The sequence below is a fragment of the Coptis chinensis genome, chromosome 5, assembly GCF_015680905.1.
Source record: "Coptis chinensis isolate HL-2020 chromosome 5, ASM1568090v1, whole genome shotgun sequence".
NCBI classification, from domain to species: Eukaryota; Viridiplantae; Streptophyta; class Magnoliopsida; order Ranunculales; family Ranunculaceae; genus Coptis; species Coptis chinensis.
This window is the reverse complement of record NC_141460.1, coordinates 82,978,716-83,005,454: the sequence shown is the minus strand read 5'-3', so window position 1 is coordinate 83,005,454 and position 26,739 is coordinate 82,978,716. Positions and strand designations below refer to the sequence as shown.

General features: G+C 36.3%; 4 protein-coding genes across 7 annotated transcripts; 1 reads left to right on the top strand and 3 right to left on the bottom strand.

The window, feature by feature from the left end:
* Nucleotides 1-142: 142 nt before the first annotated feature.
* Nucleotides 143-3,109, bottom strand: LOC147499373 (elongation factor Tu, mitochondrial-like). The gene is made up of 7 exons (XM_086563467.1): nt 3,080-3,109; nt 2,355-2,422; nt 2,099-2,105; nt 1,856-1,984; nt 1,705-1,779; nt 327-420; nt 143-243 (listed from the first exon to the last, which is right to left on the bottom strand). The coding sequence occupies exons 1-7, from the start codon at nt 3,107-3,109 to the stop codon at nt 143-145; spliced, it is 504 nt and encodes a 167-aa protein (XP_086419593.1).
* Nucleotides 2,826-18,594, bottom strand: LOC147499372 (uncharacterized). Of its 3 annotated transcripts, XM_086561187.1 has the most exons (15): nt 18,266-18,429; nt 16,796-16,984; nt 16,534-16,615; nt 15,617-15,720; nt 14,804-14,930; nt 14,000-14,094; nt 12,532-12,655; nt 11,493-11,573; nt 11,229-11,327; nt 7,274-7,432; nt 7,122-7,185; nt 6,950-7,020; nt 5,613-5,657; nt 4,673-4,849; nt 2,826-3,629 (listed from the first exon to the last, which is right to left on the bottom strand). In XM_086561187.1, the coding sequence occupies exons 3-15, from the start codon at nt 16,570-16,572 to the stop codon at nt 3,114-3,116; spliced, it is 1,701 nt and encodes a 566-aa protein (XP_086417313.1). In that variant the 5' UTR covers nt 16,573-16,615; nt 16,796-16,984; nt 18,266-18,429; the 3' UTR covers nt 2,826-3,113. The 3 variants fall into 3 exon arrangements, with proteins under 3 accessions (XP_086417313.1, XP_086417312.1, XP_086417311.1); XM_086561186.1 differs by lacking the exon at nt 16,796-16,984 and having other exon boundaries at nt 14,804-14,921; nt 18,266-18,594; XM_086561185.1 differs by lacking the exon at nt 16,796-16,984 and having other exon boundaries at nt 18,266-18,538.
* Nucleotides 18,595-18,735: 141 nt separating this feature from the next.
* LOC147499371 (AWPM-19-like family protein) lies at nt 18,736-20,166 on the top strand. The gene is made up of 4 exons (XM_086561190.1): nt 18,736-18,913; nt 19,007-19,226; nt 19,314-19,359; nt 19,639-20,166. Exons 1-4 carry the CDS (start codon nt 18,787-18,789, stop codon nt 19,756-19,758), a joined length of 513 nt encoding a protein of 170 aa, XP_086417316.1. The 5' UTR covers nt 18,736-18,786; the 3' UTR covers nt 19,759-20,166.
* Nucleotides 20,167-20,209: 43 nt separating this feature from the next.
* Nucleotides 20,210-26,106, bottom strand: LOC147499370 (P-loop containing nucleoside triphosphate hydrolases superfamily protein). 2 transcript variants are annotated; one of them, XM_086561189.1, is made up of 12 exons: nt 25,793-26,106; nt 25,636-25,729; nt 25,441-25,559; nt 25,261-25,352; nt 24,627-24,723; nt 24,383-24,463; nt 24,066-24,298; nt 23,374-23,568; nt 22,235-22,325; nt 21,575-21,697; nt 21,311-21,461; nt 20,210-20,742 (listed from the first exon to the last, which is right to left on the bottom strand). In XM_086561189.1, the coding sequence occupies exons 1-12, from the start codon at nt 25,874-25,876 to the stop codon at nt 20,471-20,473; spliced, it is 1,632 nt and encodes a 543-aa protein (XP_086417315.1). In that variant the 5' UTR covers nt 25,877-26,106; the 3' UTR covers nt 20,210-20,470. The 2 variants fall into 2 exon arrangements, with proteins under 2 accessions (XP_086417315.1, XP_086417314.1); XM_086561188.1 differs by having other exon boundaries at nt 24,627-24,726; nt 25,793-26,016.
* Nucleotides 26,107-26,739: the final 633 nt, after the last annotated feature.

Genomic DNA, 26,739 nt, shown 5'->3' with positions numbered 1-26,739 from the left:
ATCATTGCTTCGCTTACCAGTACTATAATTTCAAGTATGACAAATCATTAAGTTTAAAGCCTTCCGAAGCCGTAAGTGTTTCATTTGTAGTTTGAATTGTTTCTGGCTTTTGTGAGCTTAAAAATGCACCAAAATTGCCTTCTTAATTTCCTATTTCCTCATTTGTCCCCTGTAAAGCGGACAAAGCTGAACCACGGACAATTGGAATTTCATCGCCAGGAAACTTGTAGAAACTTAGAAGCACTGTCAGATGTGTATAACAACCAAGTCCCAGATGACCTAATAAGCAATCAACTATTAGAGAATTAACTAGAAGGTTAGCGTACCAACAACCTGACATTTTGTCTGTGGCATAGGTCCATCTGGTGCAGATACTACCAAAATGCCTCCATCCATTTGAGCAGCTCCAGTTATCATGTTCTGAAAATTCAAACTCAGTGAGTAAAGTCATATCATCGCATTACCAAGCAGCGAATACAGCTAAGACAGTGTACAAGTCTCTTAACTGAAGACTTCTGTTGGGGGCCTGGAAACTGGAGTGGATTAATAAAATTATGCAACAATAGGTTCAGAAGACTCGACGAAAGGAATAAGGACCCAGAGGAGCACAAATTAAAGACAATATGCACTATGTTCGGCATTAAGCCACAAGGCTCTGTCCAATTGGAAACTCCTCCACACATACACAAGCTGAGAAACTTAAAAATAAGTTTTGATGTTCATGAGGGTGGCCCAGAGTTTTTAAAAGGTGTATTTGAAGAATGCATGTGTTGGTCGAAGTTGTTTTTTGACTCTTTTCAGATATGAAGTTTCATAAATAGGTAGAAGAAAAGAACCGTTCAGATTATGAAGAGAGACAAAGAATAGGTTTTTTTTAACGTACAAATTACTGAAACACTTTAATGGTTTAACCTTTTAGTATAGAGTTTGGACTACCAAACACCCTCAATGATCTTCTCTCTCTCATGCCACAACCAAAACCAGAAACCAAACATATAATTCCATCCTCCCAACAAATGATCTTCTACAGCTGCTACTGCTTCTAAAGATATCATTTCGAGCTGAAAATATTTATAGACCATAATATTGAATAGGAAGATTGGTCGTATTGTTCATTTACCAACATTATGTGCTTGTTGTACTATTTCATCCCATTAAACAGGTCAGTATTGCTGTATTGATCATTAGACAGACATATACCAGTAAAAAGAATCCCTGTCCAGTGTCCTTAAACTATTTCATATAAGATAACCATTAAATAGGTTTATACTTCTCTCGGACAATATTGGGACCTAAATTTTTTTTTGAATAGGGGTTTATTTTTTTCAAAAATCTTTTTTCTCATTTTTATGAAAAAGACAATAAACATGTTTGGTTGTGATTTTTCTTAAAAGGACCTAAATTTTTGAAATCACTAAAGTCTAAAACATCCGGCAACTTTTCCTTCAAACTTTTACCTAATTTAAAACAACTTTTTGGGATTAACAAACACATTTATTTTTTCAAAAAATGTTTTTTCAAAAAATTTTTACTAAATAAATAGGATCAAAACACCCCCTAATCTTTTTCAAGAAAAAGGACAGCTGGGATGCATGATATGTTTAACATAACATGCTCTGCATGTCCTGGGATGCATGATATGTTTAAATAAGAAGACGTACAGCTGCAGATCAAAAGAAGAAAAAGGACAAGAATCAAGCTCACTTTAACATAGTCAGCGTGTCCTGGACAATCAACATGCACATAGTGTCGGTTAACAGTCTCATACTCCACATGGGACTGCAAAAGCATTATAAAATTTTAGAAAGTGTGATATATTTCCAAAACAATGTACATATTAGCACCATTGGAGAACATTTCTGCTTCTACAAAACATGCAGTACAATAACCCACAAAAGTAATCAGTTCCTAACTGCCTCTCTGCAGGAGCTTTGTCAATCTCATCAAAGGCGAGAGCCTTGGTTTTTCCCTCTTCTCCTAGCACCTGAGACAAAGCGAGTATTAAACTCAGTCATTCAAATTCAACTACGCTGCCTACGCATCAGTCATTGTGTTCTGAATCAATCCATTATGCACTATACACCCCCTCGAAAAGTACATTGTAACTGGAAAGTTACTATCACAAAACTAACTTAACCTTTGTAATAGCAACTGTTAGAGTTCATGGAAACTTTTGTTGGGAGGCCTCCATTTCTCCATAAATTGGAGGACCACCATTTGAGTTATTTTAGATTTAGAAATGGGTAGTCTCCTTCTCTGTTTGGTCTCTAAGACTAAGTAGAATGGAATGCAACAAAGTTGTAATGCTTTTTTTTTTTTTTTTTTTTCATACAGTTAATACAATTTCCACTTACAGAGCAAAAAACAAAGCAGCTGTTAGAGTAGTTTCCCCATGATCAACATGGCCAATTGTACCCACCATCTGAAAGACAAAGTAGTACCACAACCAATGAATCAAAATCATAATGCACGTTGAATCGACAAGTATACTATTTGCAATATTCCATTCTAAGTTGAATCGATAGCGTCATTGGCCGAAATGCAAGTTAATCTATTTACACAATTTGTGTTTGTGTGATAACAACTACAAATAGCGATAACAACTTGAGAGGGGTGATAGGGGTGATGAATCACAAACAAACAAAGTAAACAAAATATCAACTATGCCGCCCTATAAATATGCTTCACTAGCAATTTTGATTCCCGTGCCTATAAGACATCGTTCACTTGTCTGTTATTCGGCATCCTTAGCAATATCAACTTTTAACGCATTTGGAGAAGTAATTTTACAAACTTTGAAATGGGAAATAGATATTAAAGGGAGCTTTTCGAGTAATGTAATTTTTCATAGATACATGTGTTGGTCTGTTACACGGACATTTCAAAACCTTTAAACCACGTCAACATAAATACACATTGTGGGAGTGGGAAGAACATTGAAAAAGAATTGGAACCAAAGAAGATGCAGCACTGGAAAGTACAGAAATGAAGGAACAATATAAACCCCAAACAGACACATTTTCACAATATTATTACAAATACATGATATTTCATTGCTATGGCCAATCTCTGCAGGTACCTCTTCAGATCTTTGCAATACTTTTCTCATAACGTCAACTGTTTTTGAAAAAGTTGAGACCCCATCTATGCCTCAATCCATCAATGATATTGGTGGTCGGAGTCTTCTGCACTGTCAGGGTCGCCCGTGTACCCCCAGTATCTGTATCTTGTGCTGACTTGTGGCCATTAGCAGAAGAGCTTGGGGCATTCGCTAAAACATCACTACTGGATGATGTCCCCGTACTTCCTGACCCAATAACTGATGGGGGTGTGTCAAATATAGGTTCTGAAGATGACAAGCTTGCCTGTGGTAATTGGTATTCACAAGCCAAATCGTTGGTGTTGGTTCCTGATGTAGAACTTCCATCTGACTTTGAAAGCCTCCAATGCTCTGTGCCTGAGGAAGATTCCGTGTTGCCCTTCGGGGACGCTTCTAATGACTCACTGGCCACATTAGATAACTGTTCCTCTTCATGAGGGTGTCGGGCCACATTGGATAACTTATCCTCTTCATGAGGGTGTCTAACCTCCAAGTCCTTCAAAGACTCTATCACTGCTTCCATAAACATCTGCAACATAATTATATAACGGTCAAGGAAAAAAAAAACTATTTGTCAGATGCTAATATTCCTGTAGAGCATCCAGTATACTCAAGTGAAACCACCTCTAATGGGGTGCTTTAGAAGGCACTTCAAGGCATACACATAGAAGCTTGCCCCAGACAAGGGCTTCACAACAAGCTCTGAGCAGATTATATAAAGCTTGTTAGTGCTTTGAATTAGGCAGATTCCTTGAGTGTGCACAATTCTTATTAATAAAAGCTTAAACCTCGGGACAGCCTGCAGCCTATAATGTTATAGCTTAAATATTACAATTTATAACTGCGTGTCCCTTCTTTCTTTTTTTTTTGAAATGGTTATGGGGTTAAAGCAGACCCCCACCTGTATTTATTGCAAAAGTTAAACCTTACAAGCCTCCTTAAGAGTTTGATCATTAAAAGGAGGCACACAAAGACACAAAGATCAACAGGCTTCAGCCTAACATACATGAGGTGACACACTAGACAGCCACAATCTAAGCTAGGAAAGTAGTTATAAGAATCCTACTTTCTACTCATGATTTCCTTCACTATCTTAGGATGATCCTTCCTAAGATGAGTCTGAGCTTTCTCATAATTACACTCATAATTACAAAAGAAACCTTCGCAAGCACAACACACATAAGTAAGTCCAAGAGTTTTATCCCAAAGATCTCCTTTAGAAATGGATTATTTTTATGATTATAGCACAGAATATCGAGTGTATTATCAATTTTCTTCTATATAAATGGGGGGTTGCTTGTGGCAGCTGCTAGCTAGCATAGTTTGTACAGATTGTGAGAGTTATTATGCCAGACCAGCTTTCGAAGCCTGCCAGCACCATAATAAAACCCTACCAAACAAGAAAAGGGGTATGCTGGTGAGTTTCACACCCTACACTGTGAGGGTAGAAGTCACACTTCAAACCTTAGTCACAAAAAGAATTGCCTCCCAGTACTTCTAATAATACTGTTCCCATCAAGTTCTTGATAAACAACTTGGGCTAAAAATAATCCAATATTTGCAGATGCTTACCCTTTCTTCTTCTTCCATGTTGCACGGGAAGCCTGATAGATTATCAAGTGGGTATTCTATATATTGATCTTCATCGATGTCGGATGGGATGAGTTGCGGTACATATGAATGGCCATTGGCAATTTCAAAGCTAAGAAGTCCAGATGAAGAAGATAATGGATCATTTGCACGCGCTTGCTGAAAACAGAAATTACTAATAATTAAACAAGCGGTAGAAACTAAGGGATTTGATAATAAAACTAAAAATATTAACAATATTATAAGTAGATAAACAAATAAATAAGTAAAATACGATGTTTGTAAATTGTGAATTTGGCTTATTTCCTTTGATCCTCAAGAAAAGAAAACACATGCTGGTAAAAGAGAAATCAAATGCCCCCACCAATTCATCTATTGGACAAACTCATAACAATCCAAACACAGAAACTTCAGCAGTTAGCAAGAGTGCACTCCATAGAAGTAATGGCTCATTTCCCTGCTTAGTGTAATCCTTTACGGAAACATCAAATGAATTTAGGCCCGCGATTTGTGGATGCAGCTATTATTTCGCTAACAATAATTATAGCCTTGAGAAAATGGGTACTTAGCAGTGACCCCCCATAGAGGTCCTCGCTGAATGCATATTTAGACTGATGGCTCTGGAAGCCACATATACATATATTCTTGTGACAGACCATGATCACAAGGGATAATGAAGATAAAAATAAATAATATCAGGGAAGAGAATTCTGTCTACAAAGTTTATCTGCAGTATTCAATTAGGTTGCTAATTCACTCTTATACTGTGTGAAATTGAATGACAAAAACTAGGAGCTTCTTCTTTTCCTTTTTCTTTCTCATGTATTTAATTATTGCGGTTAATTATTATTTTTCCTTTTTTTAGTGATTATCGTGACACAATTGCAAGAACTTAATGAAAAAGCAGAGTCAACGAAGTTACCTCATCTCTAGATAAAGCTTCTTTAGAGGAAACATCGGAAGGGACCTGATCAGTATAGGCAAGAAAAAACAACGTAAATTCAAGATTGAAGAACAACCAAGGAGAGCTAGTAACGAATAATTTAGCTACCACCAATTAAATACTAACATTTTTTGTCTCACTTTAGCCTAGGGGTTCACATCATAATATGCACCTTAGCCTATAGCGGATGGATTGATAAGAATCAGTTTACCAATATGAAGGAAAATATGTATACTTAACAATGGAAATCCAAATTTAAAGTCATCAAGATCTAATTGTGATCTAAAACAACACGTAATAAAAGACAACAGTCCACGTGCAGCACTGAAACCAAAATCATATGGTTAGAGTTCTAATGGAGAGTTGGCAGATCCAAGCCAAAGCTGAGTATGAAGTTATGGCTCTTACAGCTACAAAGATGATATGGGTTCATTCACTTCTTTCTGAGATGGGTGTTGTTCCTTCTCCTGTGCATATGTTTTGTGATAATCTAGTTGCTAACTTTATTGTGAGTAGTCCGGAATTTCATAAGCGTACAAAGTGTGTGTGTGTGTGTTGTGGTGGTGGTGGTGGTGGTGGTTGGGTGTGTGTGTAAAGTTCTAAGGGACAGTTGGGACATTCCCCCCAAAGGCCCCACGGCCCGAACTTTTTTATGTTTCTATGATGTGTGAGAGACTTGCTAATTATATTATTGATAATTTTCTCTCCAGACTTTCTTCATTAGCAATAATATAATTAGACAAACCCATTACTTAAGCAAATATTCTTTCTTTTCTTTTTCAAGGGCATCCTCTTTGGTGGTTGTTAATGCAAGCTGATCGAGACAACCTAGATTACCTTGCCTTAACAAAGTAAAAGTGCATCATTTCAACAAAGTATAATGTTGAGATCTATAATCCCAAATCGGGTATCTAAAGCCTTGTATAAGAATAATCAAATCCTGGGGCCGCCCCACTCATTGCCAATTGGCTTTGAGCTGGATGCCCAAGTTTAATAAGGTATCAGAGTGGGCTAATTCTCTTGGCCCAAGGGGACTATGTAATCCACGTCACCCATTTAAAAGTTGTTCACGTGTTTGGCTCAAGTACTCCACACATGAGGGGGTGTGTTGAGATTTATAATCCCATATCGGGTGTCTAAAGCCTCGCATAATAATAAATAAAACCTGGAGCTCACTTGCCAATTCATTTTGAGTTGGATGCCCAAATTTAATATACAACATGTGACAACTACTTATCCAAAAATAAATAAATAAAACTAAAATAAAATTTGATGTACTTGATCTCTCAAAGACAAAATCATCTAAACTCACTGACCTCCATCCTACTCATAGGCCTTTTGGAACGGACTTCGTTGAGAGCGTCTTCTGTACTGCTTGTCCCCAGTCCTGTACCAGTCATCAGACAATAGGAGACCAAAGAAATTTAAGTAAAAGGCGGCGAAAAGGACAAATAAGACACTATCATTGAAACAGGTTTTGAATCGTGCCTTTAGTAGCTTCCATATACCCATGATTTGCATAACCTACTTCATGCACGGTGCCCCAACTATCCTGCATATGCAATCATATCCTCAGGATTAGGATTGCCGGCAACACAAAGAAAAGTACAAAACCAACAATCAGTTGAGAAATTTCAAACCTTCCCAAAATTGTCATGCATGGTATCAAAATAGTTTCCCTCCACTGCATTTTTAGGCGGATGCAAAACATTGTGAAAGAATATGGTTATAGAATCGAAGTAGAATTGAGGACGCGGAGAATTGTGATCCCCCTCAAATTTGATGATATTTTTGTCTCCCTGCACGTTAATACTTGGTGAGTCGTGTGACACAGAAAATATCAGTGAAACATTTCTAATAAAACATGTCAAAATTTCAATTCATATACATCCAGGAGTAAGTATGCTTGATGCATCTTATTTTCCCTGGTCCAAATCATGACCTTTTAGAGTTTACAAGCAAGAATAGGACAAGTAAGCGTTTGAATAAGATTTTGTTGTTAGGGTAGAAAGAATGTGGGAAGATGATCTACTCCCTCCCTTTTTCATTAATTGGTTAGTCCTTGGATCTGGAAACAATATCTTGTTTTATTATTTCTTCATTCGAAGCAACTTCATCCTTTCGATGAATCCCCCATCGAGCCACTTCAAAAAAAGCTTTTTCGGATTTCGAGGCAAAAGAACCCCCTTAGATCAATTATTTCGAAATTTTTTGCCGGCTACCCATAGACCGGGAATAATTGAGGGAAATTTCAGAAAAATATGAATATGATAAAATAAAAAACGAGTAGCAAAAAAAGAGAAATAGAATGATTATAGTTATAAACGACCCGATTTTTTGATCATCTGTTTTGAGCGCTCTGAAAAAACTTAAGCTAAGTTGTTATAAAACAAAATTTATGAGGTCCTTACTCAATGCTGCGAAAGCATTAATTCTTCAATTCATTTCAAAATACTTCAATTGGTACGAGCAAAAAATAGGCCAACTCCGCAGCCCTTTTTTCAATTTCTCGCGGAGTCAAATTCTCATCAGTACAAGTGAGACAAGTGTGTTTAGCCAATTAGCCATGCATCAACTTTAATAGGTCAGAGGAAGATAGAGGCGCAAGCAGGGCCGGCTCAACCCAACTTGAGGCCTAAGGCGGGGACCCAAATGAGACTTTAAAAAACAATCAAAAAGTCTTGAACAATCTAAATGAGGCTTCTTCTATAAGAAGATTCTTATATAATTACTTACTATGAATGCCTAATTCATAGGATTCTTTGTAGATATACACCAGAAGATGTTTAAGAGTGATTCTAGAGGCCTATTTATCAGGAGAGTTTAGTTGAAAGATTGAAATTAAAGTCCATGTTTTCAGGGATTTAAGGCTTTCGTGTGAATCAAACTCCTATTTTCTAGGAATTTTCTTTTTTGATAATACCTAATTATACACATACCACTTTATGAGGCCTTTCCGAGAGTGTGGCCTTAGGCGGTTGCCTATTTTCCCTTAAGGATGAGCCGGCACTGGGCACAAGAGACCAACAGAGACCAATGGTGTGGATATTGGTGGATCCAACAAGAACGCACAGCCACAGACAGATACTTTGGATCCTTCCTGGGGCCTGATTTATATACAGGCCATGATCCTATGAAAACAGCTTATCCTTTTTGTTTTTTGATTGATAAGAGATAATATTGATATAATAAAAGAGATTTCAAGAAAACCAAGATCGGGGACCGTTCCCAAAGCCCAAGAAGAAAACAAAAATGTACATGAACACAGCTTGTCCTTGGGAAACTTTCAAAAGCTTAGACAGTTAGACCTGTAACTAGATGTTTGTCAACAGTCAACAGTTATGCCATTATTCAAACTTCAACCCTACGCCAGAGCCTATAGATCATGTGGCCTTCAAAGCTAAGTCACACGAAGGGGTGCGAATGGATAGCCAAAAAAAAAAAAAGCAGCATTCCAATGTGTAGATCCAACATAGCAAATGTTTGGATATTACATAACAACTTAACTGTTGAGTGTTGACAACGTCTAGTCGACTAGTTACAGTCTAATCATTTGTAAGCTTCCTAGGACAAGCTGTTTTTGTGTCTTTTCTCTTTTCTACTTGTACTTGCTTTCCTTTTGGTCCAATGTGGGGGCTGGGCACATAGGTGTACTTGGGCTTTGGGAACGGTCTGCCATTAGAAGCTTTGGGCTACTAATCTTGGTGTGTTTTGTAATTGCTCATATTCTATCAATATATTATCTGTAAACGATTGAAAAAAGTCAAAAAACAAAAGAGGATGAGCTGTCTTCATGACCTCATTGGCCTGTATATATCAGTCCTTAGGGAGGATGCAAAGTATTGTCCTTTGGCTGTGCATTCTATATGCCAGAGCCTCTAGATCATGTGGCCTTCAAAGCTAACTCATTTGAAGGGGCGTGAACATATAGCCAAAAAAAGTCCCCATTTCAAACACATCAGTGTTAGGAAACTCGAACATTATCCAAAATACCAGATATTGAGGGACATGGATTTGGAAATCATCAATTCATCATACACAACTGGGAAATATCCCATCTAGAAAATGCAACCAATGCACCAGTGCAGAAATTCAGCTAGAACTATCATTCGAAGGAGTTGTCTATTTCTAAAAGAAAGAGACTACTTGGAAGAGCAATTCTGTCAACCGCCTTTATTCCTCTCCCATCCTAATTTCTTCCTCTTCTCGGACCCTTCGAAATCCAGCCCACCCCATTCTTCTCTCCTACTTGCCATATGTCTCCACTTTGTTCAGCTTCTTCACCAGATTGCATCCAAAGAATTCCAAATTATCAAAACCATTTTTCTTTTTCTTTTTGGATTAATAGAAAACAATTTGTTGATATATTTATATTAATCCACCTAAATCATGAGCCAGCGTCTCAGGATAAAGACCTCAACCCCTTACACCCACAACCCTTTAAGTCTAGGGTTTACATGATCAAAAAGCATCAGCCCTACCCAACACCATCCCGACAAATCCTTCCTACCTATCTAAGGCCTAACCCACCACTATAGTACTCATCATCTGAGATTCATATGCACCATATCATCTTTCTCTAAACCCTTGTGAGCTAAATTTCTTTCCAGAAACTCCAACAAATTTGTGCTCCAAATTGCACCAAAGTCCAAAGGTCAATTGTCTACATCTTCATCACTTTAAGTCTCAGCACCTTCCTTTGGTTGTGCTATTGATCAATTGATTGTTTAAATAGAGACTGATTCAGGTTCCCCAAACAACAATGTAGTTGGACCGCAAACAGTAGTATTTAGAAGAAATGGGGCCAACTCGACTGCAGTTCTACATTTGGTAGGTTCGCCCTAAAAGACATCAGCTTGGGGTACTGTGCCTCTCCAGCAAGAAAATAGGACATTCACTGTAACATGAAGAACCCCCCTCCTCTAGTTTTACATCAGAGTTTACCTTATCAGCCAGGTTGGATCCGATATTTGATATCACCCAATGATTTTTGGATTTTGAACCCAATCTAATAGGCATCCGTTTCCACCACTGGTATATGGTACCACAACTTTTGGTGATCTGGTTAAAGCTTATAAGGGTGACATGCTAATGATGTGCCAGGAGGTAAATCTTAATTGCTTTTGTTTCTTTTGTTTTTTTTATTTTTTATCATACACTGTAATTGATTTAGAGAGGGGAAGTTCTGCAATAACTTTGTCAAATGAAACAGTTAAAGTCACTCCTCTGAGATGGTCTGTGGGCGTAGTGTTGCGAGACCATGACTTAATGAATGATAACCTGCCCAATGAGTGATGAGCAAAGTCCAAAACAATGATGGTTGTAAGAATTGTATTAGTTGCTCGTGATTGAGTAAGAAAGGTTATCCACTAGTAATCTGAATACTAATAGTGTGGTAATATTTCTAGTTGCAGTTGCTAATTTCTACATATACGAGCTGAACAATTTAGGTAGATAGAATGCTTTTATTTAACAAGCCAAAATGGGGTCAGCATTTTAGACAACAGGAAGAGCAGTATAAGGTGCCGCAAAAAATAAGGATTAAAATGATACTGCAGCTGACAGTAATTTAGAATTAAAAGACAAGATAATTACCACATACGCATCATATATGCGTTCTGAATGGTGGGGTTGAATAAAATCATCGTCGATGCCATGCCCTATTAAGACTGGAACAAAGCAAGATTGTGCAACCTGGAAACAAGCAAGAGGTACACTTGAGATTAATACACTAATCATTGAAAAAAATAAAAATAAAGATAAAGATACTTCTTGCTACTGCCAACAACTGCAGAATCTTATTAAATTGAATGTGCTTATTTAGCCATCAAATATTCCAAAATAGGGTCAAGAAGAAACCTTGATGGTATTCAAGCCTGTTATGTCGAATTTTGCCTTTTTCTGGATGGCCTTCCGCATGTACTGGATTGCAAACTTAACCTAGAAAAGAAAAATATATAAGGATCTATCACGTTCGAGTGAGAATAATGCTCAAACTTCACTGACTTGCAAGAAAAAGTTTACAACGTCAAGTTGTAGGCCCAATTTAGAAATGCAATACACTGATTCAAAAGCAAAAGTGTAAAATTCAGTTTCTGGAATAAGAAGGGTTTTCAAACAAAGTCAGAGGATAAACCTCAGAAACAGGATGCATGAATGATTGAATGATTGTGTAGAAACATTATTTTCATTACTCAGTAAAATAATTTATTTTAGCAGGAGTTGAAAATAGAAGCCTAAAACCAGATTCAATTATGTGATATATAAACATTGAATAATGGTGAAAGAGAGTAAGAAAGTTCATTCTAGGTGATCATAAATTGTCCAAGTTGGTCCCCAACAGAAGCATGAAGAAATTGCTGGTGAGGCCATGTCCTGAAAACCCCTTTTTTTTTTTTTTTTTTTTAGCTAGGCAGATTGTATTAACTGTGTGTGATAATTTTACCAAAATTTATCACCTACTAAGTTAGATGGATAAGTTAGATTTCGCAATTGTTCCTTTTATGAACCCAGGTTGTATTAACTCTTGAGTGCTTTAATTATTGCAAAGCATTTCCACATGCTTCTTCAAAAGCACTAGCTGAGTTCCAACTTCCTAGAATGCTTTATGAATTATGCTTTATGTTTTTTGTGTCTTAGTAATGTTGTTCTCCAGAGTCCAGACTCTTCTTGTTTTGATTTCTACTAAACATTACAGTTTGAAAATTTTAGTACAGTTGCCCAATGCAAAATATTTTCCCTGTATTCCCATCAATTTGTTCTGTATTTAAAAGTTATTTTAGACAAGTGCCTAGGATTACATCTGTTACAAATAATTATGATATGGTCTTAGAAAAAACTGAGAAGTGGACAAATTGCCTGAAGATGATATGTACTAGCGTCAAATGTATCCACTTACAGTGAACTTGGGCAAACGATATTTGTAAGTATCCACTAGTTCCATCATCAGCTCAACCAAGTCAGAGAAAGGGCTGTCAAGAACCATTCCTGCAATTGATGGATCCTCGGCTCCATACAATAGGCTGTGAGAGTAAACATGGACTTCATAGTTAATAATGAAAATATGGACCCTAAGACTGACAAAATCCATGACTACTGAAGCATGTATCCTACGTAAGTGCTACGTTTATAACTAATTATATGAAGAAGTATAACATACAGATTAAAAAACATAAACTAGGACGATAAAGAGAATGAAAGAATGACAATTAGTGTTCTTATCACTATTAGAACAAAGCAGTATTTTATTTTATTTTTTGGATACGTAAAATTATAGGTAAAATGAGTTCACTTTAAAGAGAACAAAGCAGTATCAGAAAGAATAGTTGATAATGTGTATACCAGAAGTTGGATATGTTAGTGACAAAGCAATAAAAAGGAAAATTACATATGAAATTTCTTTCTAAGAATGTATAGGTCTGCCTGAAGCATATCTTGCATGGCATATCTACATTACTACATACATCATATAATAGGTTATCCTGAGACAATGAAAACTAACAATCGTCCTTTTGGTGGCTGTACATCTCTAATTCTAACAGGAGCCTCACATTATAGGGTAACCAGCAGCCCCATGTAAAAGGTGATGCAGCCTTTTGTACCACAAAGGATATCAACAAACTTATGGTTCTGAGGTACATGATCCAATCACTTGTACACGTTAAACAATCTGATGGGAATGACCTTGAATACTATAACTGATAAAGATGAATTTTTTTTAAGGAACCTGGGTAAAATAGTGTTTTTACTCTTACATAACGATGAGTACCATTTATCACATGTTGATGTATATAAATTTGATGTGATTAGTGATTCAAAAAGCAATGTATGCAATAATGAATTAATGATCATGCATGTCTATCTCTTCATTGAATTTCATCAAGGAGAAAAATATTATCTTGTATAGTTATTAGCTTTCTTTTTCGATAATCCTAGATTTTATTATATGAAACAAATGCATGTGTGAGATCATCAAAACTGCTCAAAGTATCATTTGGATGTAATTTTACCTTGAGATATGTGTTGATAAGCAATACATCTTAGTTCTTACGTTGTTTTAATTGGAAGCATTAAGAACCACAAACAAAAACATCCAACAGTGATAATCATTACATAAATCTGTACGAAAGAGGATCCAGAAAGATCTCATATTTTCGTTTATTTGATCATATCACAACACACTTAAGACTGACACACAGACAGCTGATTAAAGGTTTGATGTGTTCCCATGGTGTTTTCACAGGTTCCAAGAATTCATAGCAAACCTATCACTCAAATGAAGTACTATTATCAGTAAAACATACTAGGTCCATACTACACGATCCCATGGATTGGATAATTAAAAACATTCAGTAAATGAAGGAAACCTGGTCACAGCACCCATCGAACGGCCCCAAAGACCAATGCAAGACACGTTCCCATCTGATCGCAAATAATTGACCACGGCCTTAAGATCATCTTTCTGGAAAAGAATGGAACATATTCAGTTAGAAATACAAACAAGAGATATTTTTCTTCGCCATTTGAAATGATGAAGGAACTAATAAATACTTATTCATTTCAAACCAAGCAGCTGCACACTTGAAAAGTGCAGTAAGGATTTCTTGAACTTCAGGAGCATCCAACTCAAAACCAATTGGTGATGAGTGGAGAGGCACGGGTACTATTATAATATACTGCAAGTCTTTTAATATCCAATCTGGGACTATACCAAACATCTCAACAGGACTTACACTCCCACACTCTCTCTTGTTTTTTTTTTCAAGTTAAGCAATATATAACATTTCATTTAACGGTTGGAAGCAACTGAGTTCCTTTCAGTTCGAAATCACCGTGAAACACATCTCACAAAAGGGATCAATTCATTTTCCTGTATGTACTAGCAAATTCAGTTTCTCCTTGTTTCTGTACTTTATTCTTGTAGTTCATCTTCTCCTACTTCCGTTCTAGTTGGTTAAATAAAACTTAACTTCGCCAATAAAAGATAATAGCTCATTATATTTCAAAAGCAAGGTAAGATAATGAGTCCGCTGCCATGCCCATCGTGCAGCATGGGAACTTTGTAGATACACAGCAGCAGAGATTCAACTAAATTACAATGAAAAAGAAAAGCAAGTAAGCGCTAGCGACCATCAAAGGTGAGGACCATCCTTATTTACATATGAACTTACTTCATTCCATCCAAGGGTAACATGTTCTCCTCCTGAGAGTCCAGAACCCGAGAAGTCAAGGGTGAAAACTGTAATGTACGAAGGCAGCAAAATAATAGCGGCTTCGCTAGCATCTGCTCTGCATCCACTAAAAAACTCAAGATATGAGCTTCATCAGTAAGACAACCATAAAAACACGAAATCCAAAATAATATCTGAAAATGGAGTAAAAAAACTTGTTTCAACTTGTAAGGACCATCTGTTTCAGCATCTCCAGGCACATTTCTGAAATTTTGAAGTAGACTTGCACCCACAACCAACTAAAGCGGTTGATACAGCATATAATTAGGACAATAATTTGGGCACTATGGAAGAAGACAAATAAGAGGGTCTTTCACCATAAGGAGAGGAGCATTGAAAAATTGCTTATCAAAAAATTCTTATTTAAGTGAGTTCCCGGAACCCTGCCTTCAAAAAATTGCTCACTGAGGTCAAAGAATTCTTATTTGAGTGGGTTCCCAGAACCCCAACTTTAAATTCCCTCGACTTCATTGTCAGTAGGCCTCAGTAGGGTTCTATTATTGTGTAATTTTTATGTTCTTGTAATTGGCTAGTTATGATCCCTTTGCCTGCCTTAGCTTCTTGCTGAGGGTAGCTCTTATGCATAGTACACTTTTATGGTTAAGAAAAAGAAGGTACCAACAGCCAAAAGGAAAATGCAAATGTAATTAATAAAGAAGATGATACGTATTAGTAATAAAGCACTTCAATGTTTACACATTAATCAGCTTTTTTTCTTAGGACAACATTAACAACTATTTAAGTTTTTCTTACCTGTTTCCATGACAGTATATTACACATGGAAGCTTTGTGCCTTCAGGAATAACAAGAGGCATGTAATGACTACATTGAAGTACATTTCCTCGACTGTTTGTAACCTGCAGTGCATTTCATCAACAGGGCATTAGGGATTTCACTTTCTTAGACAGTTAAGGTAACCAACAAGGCATGAAGAGAGGTAATAAGTAGAGATCACACATTCCTACCCATAGCCCAAAGGATGACAAAAAAAAGCAGAGGCGTCAAGTGAAAATGTTCCAACAAAATATCTCTTCCCATAATATAAATTGATACCTCACAACTATTCTTTTCCAGCACAACCTCCAATACTGAAGGGAGGAATTTTATCATATCAAAACAAAGTAAATTAAATTATAAGAAAACCATATAAATAAACTTGATTACTACAACTTTACCTAATCCTACCCACCCTACAGAAATTTTTAAAGCTATGTCAGTCAAAAATGAGATGTGGTGTTAAAATTTTGGTCATTAATACCACGGTCGAATATGGAGTACGTAGTGACAATGTCAACGATCTCAGTTCTTCTGAGTCCATTTTAAGTTAATATTTTCGAGCCTTGAGAAGTAAGTATGTCCAAATTATAACAAATCTTTCACTAGGAGTTTGAGTGGTTGTCAAATTGGGTGAAACGTATAAAAAAACACCTATACTTAATTTCACTGCATGCGCCCTAGTATTCACACCTACAACATGTGATAGAAACAGCACATAAAGCATTTAAAGCCACATTGTCTTATCCCAAATGTTCGGGATTTACTGACAAATCATGTTCCTCTGTTCTAGTCGATTGAGAAAACAACTGTATACCAAATGAAAGCTACACATGTATATGTATATGGCGAAAAACTATTGTAAAAGAAAAAGGCCAAAAAGATTGATGCTTTACCTCCAAGTCCCTTCTTTGAAACCATCGTCCTTTAAGCATAAACTCCTGATCCAACAAATCCTCTTTTGGGTTATAATCAGCTCTGCAAGCAAAATGCACTACTTCAAACCAAAAGAAAAAGACAAGACAGTTGAGCAAGGGGACAGTATCTAACATACATTTTGCATGTAAATGTCTGGCATAGAAAGGAAACAAAAGGAACAAAACAAGAAACAAGAACTCCTAAAAAGTGAAACTTTAACCCGCCAAATAACCATCTCACCTAAACAATCTTGCTTTCCAAGGGTACGTGTATATGGTAACTTTGATGAGAAGATTTCCTTGTATTAGGAACTCAAAAGAGCATGCCTTAGGGGTAAAATTTTGTTCAATAGCTGATTACTTTAGAAGCTCGAGCATGTAGAGAGGTGGAATTGTCAAGAGGTCAGGCAATCGAACATAGGCGAGACACCTAGAAGCAAGAAGTGAAAATTTCAACATTCCCTCTAAGCGGGAAGAACGTTGGATTTATCATATATAAGCATACTACAAGATACAACACCTAGAGTGGATAACAAATTCCAATACTCCCCCAAGAGAATATGTACTTGATAACCAAAACTCCGACACCATGTTAAATCTCGCAGATTACACTAAAAGCTCTAGTTTGAAGAGAGCAGAATTATGAATATTAAGAGGGCGTTGTGTGATTAAACATAAATGGCACACCCCTACAAGCAGGAGAATAATCTCAAACCAATGCATACAGCATACCTACTAAAAAAACAAACAAATATCTTCACCAACTTCAGAATATACACTATAAAGCACTTAAACGCCTCTCGAGTACTATTGGGGTCAATGAAGATTCAACTCAATCTCTCAAAAGTCAAAACCTTTTCTTTATTGGTGCGAAAACCAACTTTCATCTAGGCATTTCACTCCAAAGGTTAGATATCTCAGATTAATTTTAAAACCCATTTTCCAATAGAAATCATCCAAAACATGGTCAAAGTGAGTTTCTAAAGGCTTTCAATGATTATGAAGGATCCAAGGTTTAAAATGCATACTTGCTAAGCTGGTTGCCTAATTTGGTGAATCATAGACAAATTAACTATATGCTACCTAAATCCCCATAGATCTCTCTCTCTCTCTCTCCACACATCATATGGACATCTTTCAGGGAGGTCAGATAGGTAGATTTTTTCTCTAAATGAATAGGTTAAAGCAAACCCATCAAGGGTTTCATAGACAGTGTGAGTACACCAACAATGTAGATAACTTCAACAACCTTACATACCAACCATTACCATCTAGCATCACACTAATACTAGTTAAATCTGAAAAGACGGACTGCATCCCACCATTCAACTCTATATATACCAAATGTTAAATCAAGGCAAAACTAAGAACACTTCATAATGCATGATCAACCGCAAAACTCACATAGGGAACTCATTAACAAAATGCAAAAAAACAATCAAAAGATCCACACCCAAGCAAATTTCCCACCAAAAAAAATTCAGCTCTACAGTTGATCATAGATATATAAAAAAAAAAACATTTCAGCTTCAACCTAACAAAATTTAAACAAAGCCCAACAACAAACAGATCAACATACATCCATTTTTTAAGCAAAATGAGTAAAAACAATAACTTAAAGCAAGCAAAACAACCCATAAACACAATATTATTAACTAAAAAATGCATACAAACTTAAGAAAAGATGTAAAGAGTGAAACTTTTTGCATACCTGGGTGGACGAATTATAAAACTGACGAGTTGCTCCATGGGTAGATTCACAAACTAAAAAGTTGTTTCAACTTATAACCAAAAGTTTAAAAAAAAAATGGAGGGGGCAAAAAGAACCAGCTTTAAGAATGGATATAAGAAAAAGAAGAACAAGTCATTGTTGTTGTTGTGTTCAGTGATGATGATGGTCTTCTTTTTCTGTTAAACAGAAAGTCAGAAACAAACGAAAATATAACTATTTTTTAATTAAAAAACGAAGCTTTCCACATGTGGAGAATATTGGGCTTGGTTGCGGGTGCCCATTTATTCATGCCCGTTTCAGCTGCACCTGCCACTTGGAGTTGTATACGTTGATGTACTTTTCCTCTCTCTTAGCAAACCCAAGAACGTTAGGAAGGAATATTATAGACCTCATTTCTTCGTATGGACACATTCTACTATGGCGTATACTATATAATGTGTATCTGGATTGAACAAGGCTAAGGCTTAAACCTTTATTCTCTATATTTGAACATTCAAGCAATGGCAGCTGGAGCAGCAAAATCAGTAGCATTTGCTCTTCTTGTCCTTAATCTTGTTTTCTACTTTATTGTCTCCATACTAGCGGGATGGGCTTTAAACTATGGGGTTGAAAATACTCCTCAAACAGGTGATATTTATACGTACCACTTTTATAAACAAAATGTACTTCATGCAGTGTGACTTGAAACTTATATATTTTCTGATGTCTATTGATCTGCAGTAGCTGAGATGACAATTCCTGCGCATCTGTTTCCTGTATATTTTCCAATAGGAAACATGGCAACTGCATTCTTTGTTGTGTTTTCATTAATTGCTGGACTTGTGGGCATGGCCACCTCGATAGCTGGAATCACTAACATTATTCAATGGACTGAAACAAGTTTACTTTCAGCAGCATCCTCTTCCATCATAACATGGTCTCTCACCCTTCTAGCTATGGGGTAAACCAATTATATGCACATTAAAAGCTTCTTTAGCATATTGAATGGTGCAGGAAAAGTTGATTTGTTTATTTACTTCTGTTACAGGTTGGCGTGCAAAGAGATTAACATAGGCGGCAGAGACACAACCTTGGTGAGTGATTGTAATAACCCTGTGTAAACTGTAGGAAGAAAATAGCGTATTGGACAATTGAGGCCTCTTACTATATGTCATTATGCCTCAGCTATCTACTGCATTTTCCAAGTAATTGTGTCATGACAAGAATAAACCTAGTGGCCGCTGATCATAACATACTGACATCCAGCGTCCAAGGATCACACCTATGTTTTTTTTTTTAAATAAATTAAAATTTGCTCTAAATACAAAAATTAGGAGAAGAAACTGAAATTCTTTTTGTTGATCTATTTGCAGAGAGCACTGGAAACATTTACGATTATCCTTAGTGGCACCCAGTTGTTCTGCACAGGTGCCATTCATGCCGGGGTCACAGATGCTATGAACCGAGAAAGGAGTCATGGGGGAAGAGTTTGAGTTTGCAGCTACTATAGCTTGGATTCCTTTGGGTTGAATGTTTATATGGACATTGCCATAATTTACTTATCCTGTTTGATGAGCTCTGAAAGTTTACTCCTAACCTCTGTTACGCTGCTACTAAGCCTACTATACGTGCACAAATATAGTATGAGCGATGGGCTTTCAAACATAGTAAGTTCAGATTTCCTTGTGGGATCGTGTGTGCCAGCGCGTGTAACGTGTAAGAGCAAAAAGGTGGGAATGATGGAAAAGATATTGAATTAGGTCATAATCTGTATGTATGCGTTTTTCTTTTTACTTCCCCTAATCAAGAGATCATCATAATTGCGACCTTGCTCTGTAACTGTATTGCGGAAATGCCCGCCCATGGTGGCACGGCTGGTTTCAATCAGATCCTAATTATACTCTCAACCATTAGTAACCATTTCCACTAGCAACAAGCAATTCATACTTTAAAATGTTGTCATAACAAGAAAACTTTGCCGAGTGGTCATTCCAGCAACAGCAGATAAACGGTGCAATTTTTACAATTACAATACTGGATTCTCACATAAAAATAAAAATAAAAAATACAATACTCATGCTGCGTTTACAAGTGATAACTGGTGAGGTTTACTTCATTTATACTACTGTATTCTGACAAAATAAAATAAGGCACTACTTCATTTGCTCTTCTCACTCTCATTCTTCTTATGGATTAAAAAGAAAATCACTCATTCTTCATCGTCATCCGCCTTGCATTCTGCCTTGTATTCTTCATCGTTGGCTGGTTTGAAACTTCGACGTCAACCGACCTGTCTGAAATAGAATCTCTACTAGGCCGGTGTTTCGTCCTCCTGAGTTTTGGCAGCGCCATGATCCAAGATGGGACCTCACAGCCAGAAGCTGCTATCACATTGGCTATGTTCCGCAGAAATTTCACATCCGTATCCGTGTAGAAGGTGATGGCTTGCCCAACACGACCTGCTCTTCCACAGCGACCTAAAGGAAAGTGAAAATGTCATCACAACATCGTGTATCCATTATACTAACTAGCAATGCGCCACAGATCTGCTCCAGATTACAGATTTTATTATTGTAGATATGCCCCAAACTTTGGCAACCATAACCTTTGGTACACAACCTCGACAGTAAGCAACAGGCATGTTTCCTAAATAGACTTTCAGTACCCCTAGTATGGAGTACGACATCCATCAGATTGGCAAAATTTGCCCCTATCTTTGTAACTGCTGAGTAATAAAAAGGAAAATAAACGGGGGTAGAAATTACCAACCACTGTATAGCAATTTGACTAGTAGGACAGACATCACCTTTTTTCATTCCTTTTCTTCAAAAAAAACATAACGGGTATCCCTTTGAAAGGTAATTCCAACCCTAAGCAGGAACAAAAATCTCAAAAGTAGTGCTACCTACTGTGAAAATTTTATGTTCTTTTAACTTCATCCTACCACATCATAGGATGTATTGAATCAGACAAGATGGAAACATTATAAGTAATGAGCTTCAAATTTCTTTGAACAATTAAGGGCAATTTACGCGTCTAACATACCTATCCGGTGGATATAGGCTGCAGCAGACTCTGGGAGATCATAATTAATAACACAGTTGACGCCTTTGAAATCCATACCCCGAGAAATAACATCAGTAGCAATCAAAACCCATTTTTTCCCAGCTCTGAAGTTCTCAACAGCATTATCTCGCTGCATGTGGTAAATTTTCATTTAATTACACAGTTATATTGTTGCATATTAAGATTAAAAAATTCTTTCGCTAAAAAGTAACAACTGGATCATACGTTGAATCTCAACAATACCTGTATCTGGGACAGATCTGAATGGATAATATCAACTCGGATATTTTCGAAGGCCAACTCTTGGTAAAGCTGTTTTGCTCGTTCTATACTTTGAACAAATACTAGTACAGGTGGATTCCAACTCTAAACAACAATATTGGCAGAAAAAACAAAATCATAAAACTGAATAAGGAGATGAAAGTATTACGATGAAAAACTAAAACAGAGTAACCTAAATAAAAATGTAATAAATCAAACAATGTGTTCCTCTTTAGTCTTTACAACTTAACTCAAGTATGACATGCTTCTTATCATAATAACATTTTTATGTAATATATATTATCAGGCATACACGAATCACGATAACCTTTCAAGACTTTCAGAAGATTAATACAAGATTATGACTTATACCAAAATGAGTCTACAATCCTAATTATAACAGTAATCCAATAATTTGCACATTCATGCTAAGCATGATTCGATTACCACGAGCGGGAAATATTTTCAAGATGATTCGAGCAACACCTCAAATACATATATATGAGATTGGCATAAACCAAAGACTTAACATATCTGACTACTACAAACACTGACTACCCAATTGCACTTGGGACTGACTGGTGGTCTGGATCAAATTAGCAAGTGCATGAAAAATTTAACGCATACATGAAAGCAGCATACCTCACTGAAAGTTTGCCGAATAGCAATAAGCTTCCCATATTCACTCCCAGCAAAAACAAGTTTCTGCTCTATCAACTCTGAAGCAGAGTTCCTGTTTGTAATTTACATTAAGTGGATATATAAGTATGAAAACATCTACGATCAGCCAACCACCCAAGTAACTTGACTTTTTTTTTAAAATAAATAACTATGTTAAGACGCACCGACACTCATGTCAGACGCCAGATACTTGGTGATGCAGGCCATTTCATGATAGATTTTAAAACCCCAAAAGAAGATGGAAAAGAAAAAATAAGTGAAAAATATAAATAAGAAAAGATTTGTCACTAGTGATCTAGGCCAATAATGGACCGGGACACAAAGAGTTGTCAGTAGCCATCCATACTAGTTCATCCCTTCATCTATTGACAGTTGGATGAAGAGAGATGAAGAATGACAGAAATAATACTCACTCTGTCTATGTCACAGATGAACTCTATGTAATGTTTGGGGTTCGTATAAAGATATCTATGATAGAACTAGTCTTGAGAACAAAATAAAGCACATGTTAAATGGATTAATAGAAATTGAAATTAACCATTCTCGAATCAGAGTATACATTAGTGTTTCAGCGTGTCTAAGGTCTTTCAAGATACCATGTCAGACACCAAACAAGACCGCTGTAAATGTCACTTAGCAAAACACGGCATGCACATGCAAAGTAGTAAATTCCAACATTTAACAGTCTAAGTACGAGATCTAGACCAATAATGGACCAGTGACCAAGAGTTGTCAATGGCCATCCCCACCAGATACCTTTCTTTACATGTGCATAACGTGTTATGTTTTCTTTTTCATCATTTCTTATTTTGTATAATAAACATCTTAGGTCTATTATTATTTGTTTTGGTGCAATCATTGATTCTATATTTCTATCTAAGTTACGATATGGATATGTGCAACACGGATACAAAATGTCAAACACGGCAAAATAACAAAATTTGAAGTATATATCACATACAATATGTGTCCGTGTGTGTCTAACACAAACACATGGATACGTAACCGGCACGGATTATTTTTGAAATATGGCGTGCCCCTGTAACATATAGGATTCTATAAAGATTTACTGCTTTCTAGTAACTGCAGGTCATACTTACTTTCTTCCAACAATAACTCGAACTGCATCATGCATTATTGTACGTGCAAGTTCTTCAACAGAATCTGGTAAAGTGGCGCTGAATAACGATCGTATTATCGAAGGATTTGAGCATGCCTTGACAACACAATCAATTTGCTTGACATATCCAAGCTCAAATAGCTTGTCCGACTCATCCAAGACAAGGTATTCCACCCTGCATAAAAAACAAAATTTCTGTATCAGGATGCATGATACAGCCCTAATTTTATTTTATTTTTGATAATTTTATATTTCCATTACTCAAAAGGTGAAGACAATTACATCCTCAAAAGGGGGTAGGGGGAGGCCTACTGCTTACATTCTCCAATGCCCATTTCGCTAATTTATGAGCCTCCCCATTAAATATTTGACTGATCCATTTACAATCAAAAAGTAAAAACATAGAAGAGTAGTTTTTTATAGAGTCTAGTATAGGAATACAGCTCCATTCTGCGGGTGGCTTGCAGTCAACAATGGAACTAATACCATCATACCTTTCACTTCATCTACACTAACATTTTATAGTTCCTTTCTCACTTGGGTTATACACATTTGTTGGAATTTTGTGTATAATTTGTAATTTTATATCAATATTTTTTTAAAAAAATTGTATTAAAAGCACAAAACTACCAAATTTAAACAATTGAAAAAAAAAACCAATCAACCAAATACCTGCTTAAATCAAGCTTTCTTTTGCGAATCGCAAACTCCAAGCGAAATGGTGTGGATACAATTATGTCACAATGCATAGTCTGAAAACTACCATTCTTTGCCAAGTCCCTAGTCATTAACTTAACATAAAATTTCTTTCCTTTAACCAACTTCTTGCACTCTCTGGTTGTTTGTGCAGCCAACTCTCGTGTAGGGCAAAGGATTACAGCTCGGATGCCTTCCTTTGATCCTGGCTAGTGACATGAGAACAAAAGTTACTGAAGATATAAATGACACCCATCACAGCACAGTAGAAGGGGCAGTTCCACAAACAATACCTGAAGTTTCATCAGTATAGGAAATAAGAAAGCCAAAGTCTTCCCAGAACCTGTTGGTGCACAGGCAAAGCACTCTCGCCCCTGAAACAACATTTAAAAGAAAACATAAGTAGAAAATAAATGTACAACAGTTTCAACGTTAAGTGCAATGAAGGCATACCGACACTCAAAACTCTCGAGAAAGCTAGAAAATGAAAAGTATAAAAGTGAAGAAAAAACAAATAGCTTCAAAAGAAGCGCATACAGAGAGGATGACTGGAATAGCCTGCCTTTGAATCGGGGTCGGTTCTTTGAATCCAAGCTCTGCCAATTTGGCAAATAAATACGATGTGCAACCATACCTGCTAAGAAACAAATCAAGCCCACAACTGAAGAAAGGATAACGAGTAAATTAACAAAAGTCACAAACTTATATCATCAGGGAATGCTAAATTTATTCTTAACTCTTAATATAATACCACAAATGAATACTAGTAATGACTTGTGTAACAGGCAATTTACATCCTTTAACGTGTTCAATACTGACCAACACAAAGTTTCTCATTCTTAATAAATGTTTACATATACTTAACAATAACAGAGACCTGTGTGAGTTATGAATATTGATGAATTATGTTGTATAGTAGTGCACGTATCGGATTCTCCCAAATCAATAGAACTTAGTCCTACATATGCTAGTTAATCATTCTTCTCCAAACCCACAATCCATATAACCATTAACTACATGAACTTTCCAAGGTTTGATCATTCACAACCTATGAAAGTATTCACAAAGCACTTTTCATTCTTCAAATTCTACTTTAGTCCACATAAAATAATTGAACAAGTACCATACCAAAACGCACAAAATTATTAACTACACCAAAAGTAAAACTTACCTTGAGCTTAAGTCATCAAAATTCTGAAGAGGAGATGGTACATTATGCCCAGAAATATGAATTCCATGCTTCTTACGCAACAACGCATCTCGCTAATATTCACAACAAAAAAAACTGAGATTAGCTGTCTCTTTTTACCATAATCATAATGTTATCATGAAGTAGTAAATAGTAAATTACCTCAATTTGTCTATGATACTCTTTCTTTTGGCGTACTCCCAAATCTTCCACTTTCTCCTTCTCTTCAACTACTGGTACCGAATCCGAACTCTTGAACACATTAAATCCCTCCACTCTTTCTATTACAAACAAACATATACATAAGCAAAATAACATATCTCATCGTTTCATTTATCGAAAAGATTGAAATTTTACCGGAATCTTTCGTTTTCCTCTTCCTCTTTCTCCCAGATACCATTCTCTCTTCTGATTCAACTTTCTCAATTTCATCCCCTTCCTCCCTTTTCCCCTAATACAATAAAAACTCATTAAAAAATAGTTCATTACAGTTTTGGATAGTTTGGGGACTTACCTTGGATATGGAGAAAACATCGGGGATATTTTTTTTGTCAAAATGAATGCCGGAGAACAAGAATGAGACGTCCCTATCAACCATGTTTGTGGAAAGTTTTGTTTAAGGTTTGGAAGTAGTTAAAGACTTAAGAGTAGGGTTTTATGTTTGAGGTTGGTTCAACAGTTTTTTAACTGTAATTTTCGTTTACGTTATTTGCACCCATGTTGCCCGAGCTGCTTGGGCCCAACTGCTTTTTGGGCTCGATCAACTAAATTAGGTGGCACGTGTTGTCATTCTCATAACTAATCTTGAGTAGTAAATTAAGATTAATTAAATTTATTTCATAAAATATTATAATAAAATTATAAGATTGGCAAACGTAAGAGATAAACATTCTTTTAAGTGATTTTTAGTATATTAATGTTAAAATGAAATATATTGTATGAAGATTTATTAAAATATATCTGATAAATGTTGAGGGACCTAAGAGCATTTGCAATGCAGGGAAAAAATGGGGTTTGTGACTTTTTTCACCGGGTTGGGACCAAAAACGATGTGCAATGCAGGGGTGAAAAACCCGGTGACTATTTTTCCCAGTTCAAAACAAGGTGAAACCTTCCACCGAGATAGTGACTGACTTGTTAACTTCGGACGGGATGTTGGATTCCGTCTTTATTACAAAACTCACCAGACGGAATCCAACATCCCGTCCGGAGTCCTAATGGCTAGTTTACCAATGGTCAGAAAGTCAAAACGGTCAAAATAAAAAACTTTGGTATATATATATAACATTTGTTTCATTTCAACTCACACTTCCAACAATCATATATCATATTTCTTCTTCTTTAAAATCAGTTCTTAAAAAAAACAAAATATCAAATGGCATCAACTCAAGCATCTCAAGCAAGTGATAGCACTAAAGCAAAAGCGAAAACTCACTTTAGCATGTCCGATGATCAAGTTCT

What these genes read in the sequence shown, in the direction of transcription:
- LOC147499373 (XM_086563467.1), bottom strand. Translation starts at nt 3,109, where the DNA reads ATGAGAAAAGTATTGCAAAGATCTGAAGAG. An exon ending in TATTGCAAAGATCTGAAGAG is followed by an intron (nt 2,423 to 3,079) that starts GTACCTGCAGAG and finishes TTTGTCTTTCAG; the next exon opens with ATGGTGGGTACAATTGGCCA. An exon ending in TGTTTTGTAGAAGCAGAAAT is followed by an intron (nt 1,780 to 1,855) that starts GTTCTCCAATGG and finishes ATGCTTTTGCAG; the next exon opens with TCCCATGTGGAGTATGAGAC.
- LOC147499372 (XM_086561185.1), bottom strand. Translation starts at nt 18,303, where the DNA reads ATGGAGCAACTCGTCAGTTTTATAATTCGTCCACCCAG. An exon ending in GCATATATGATGCGTATGTG is followed by an intron (nt 7,433 to 11,228) that starts GTAATTATCTTG and finishes ATTAACGTGCAG; the next exon opens with GGAGACAAAAATATCATCAA. An exon ending in ACATGGAAGAAGAAGAAAGG is followed by an intron (nt 3,630 to 4,672) that starts GTAAGCATCTGC and finishes ATTATGTTGCAG; the next exon opens with ATGTTTATGGAAGCAGTGAT.
- LOC147499371 (XM_086561190.1), top strand. Translation starts at nt 18,787, where the DNA reads ATGGCAGCTGGAGCAGCAAAATCAGTAGCATTTGCTCTTCTTGTCCTT. An exon ending in TGAAAATACTCCTCAAACAG is followed by an intron (nt 18,914 to 19,006) that starts GTGATATTTATA and finishes ATTGATCTGCAG; the next exon opens with TAGCTGAGATGACAATTCCT. An exon ending in CTCACCCTTCTAGCTATGGG is followed by an intron (nt 19,227 to 19,313) that starts GTAAACCAATTA and finishes CTTCTGTTACAG; the next exon opens with GTTGGCGTGCAAAGAGATTA.
- LOC147499370 (XM_086561188.1), bottom strand. Translation starts at nt 25,876, where the DNA reads ATGGTTGATAGGGACGTCTCATTCTTGTTCTCCGGCATTCATTTTGAC. An exon ending in GAGGAAAACGAAAGATTCCG is followed by an intron (nt 25,560 to 25,635) that starts GTAAAATTTCAA and finishes TGTTTGTAATAG; the next exon opens with AAAGAGTGGAGGGATTTAAT. An exon ending in AGCCTATATCCACCGGATAG is followed by an intron (nt 20,743 to 21,310) that starts GTATGTTAGACG and finishes ACTTTCCTTTAG; the next exon opens with GTCGCTGTGGAAGAGCAGGT.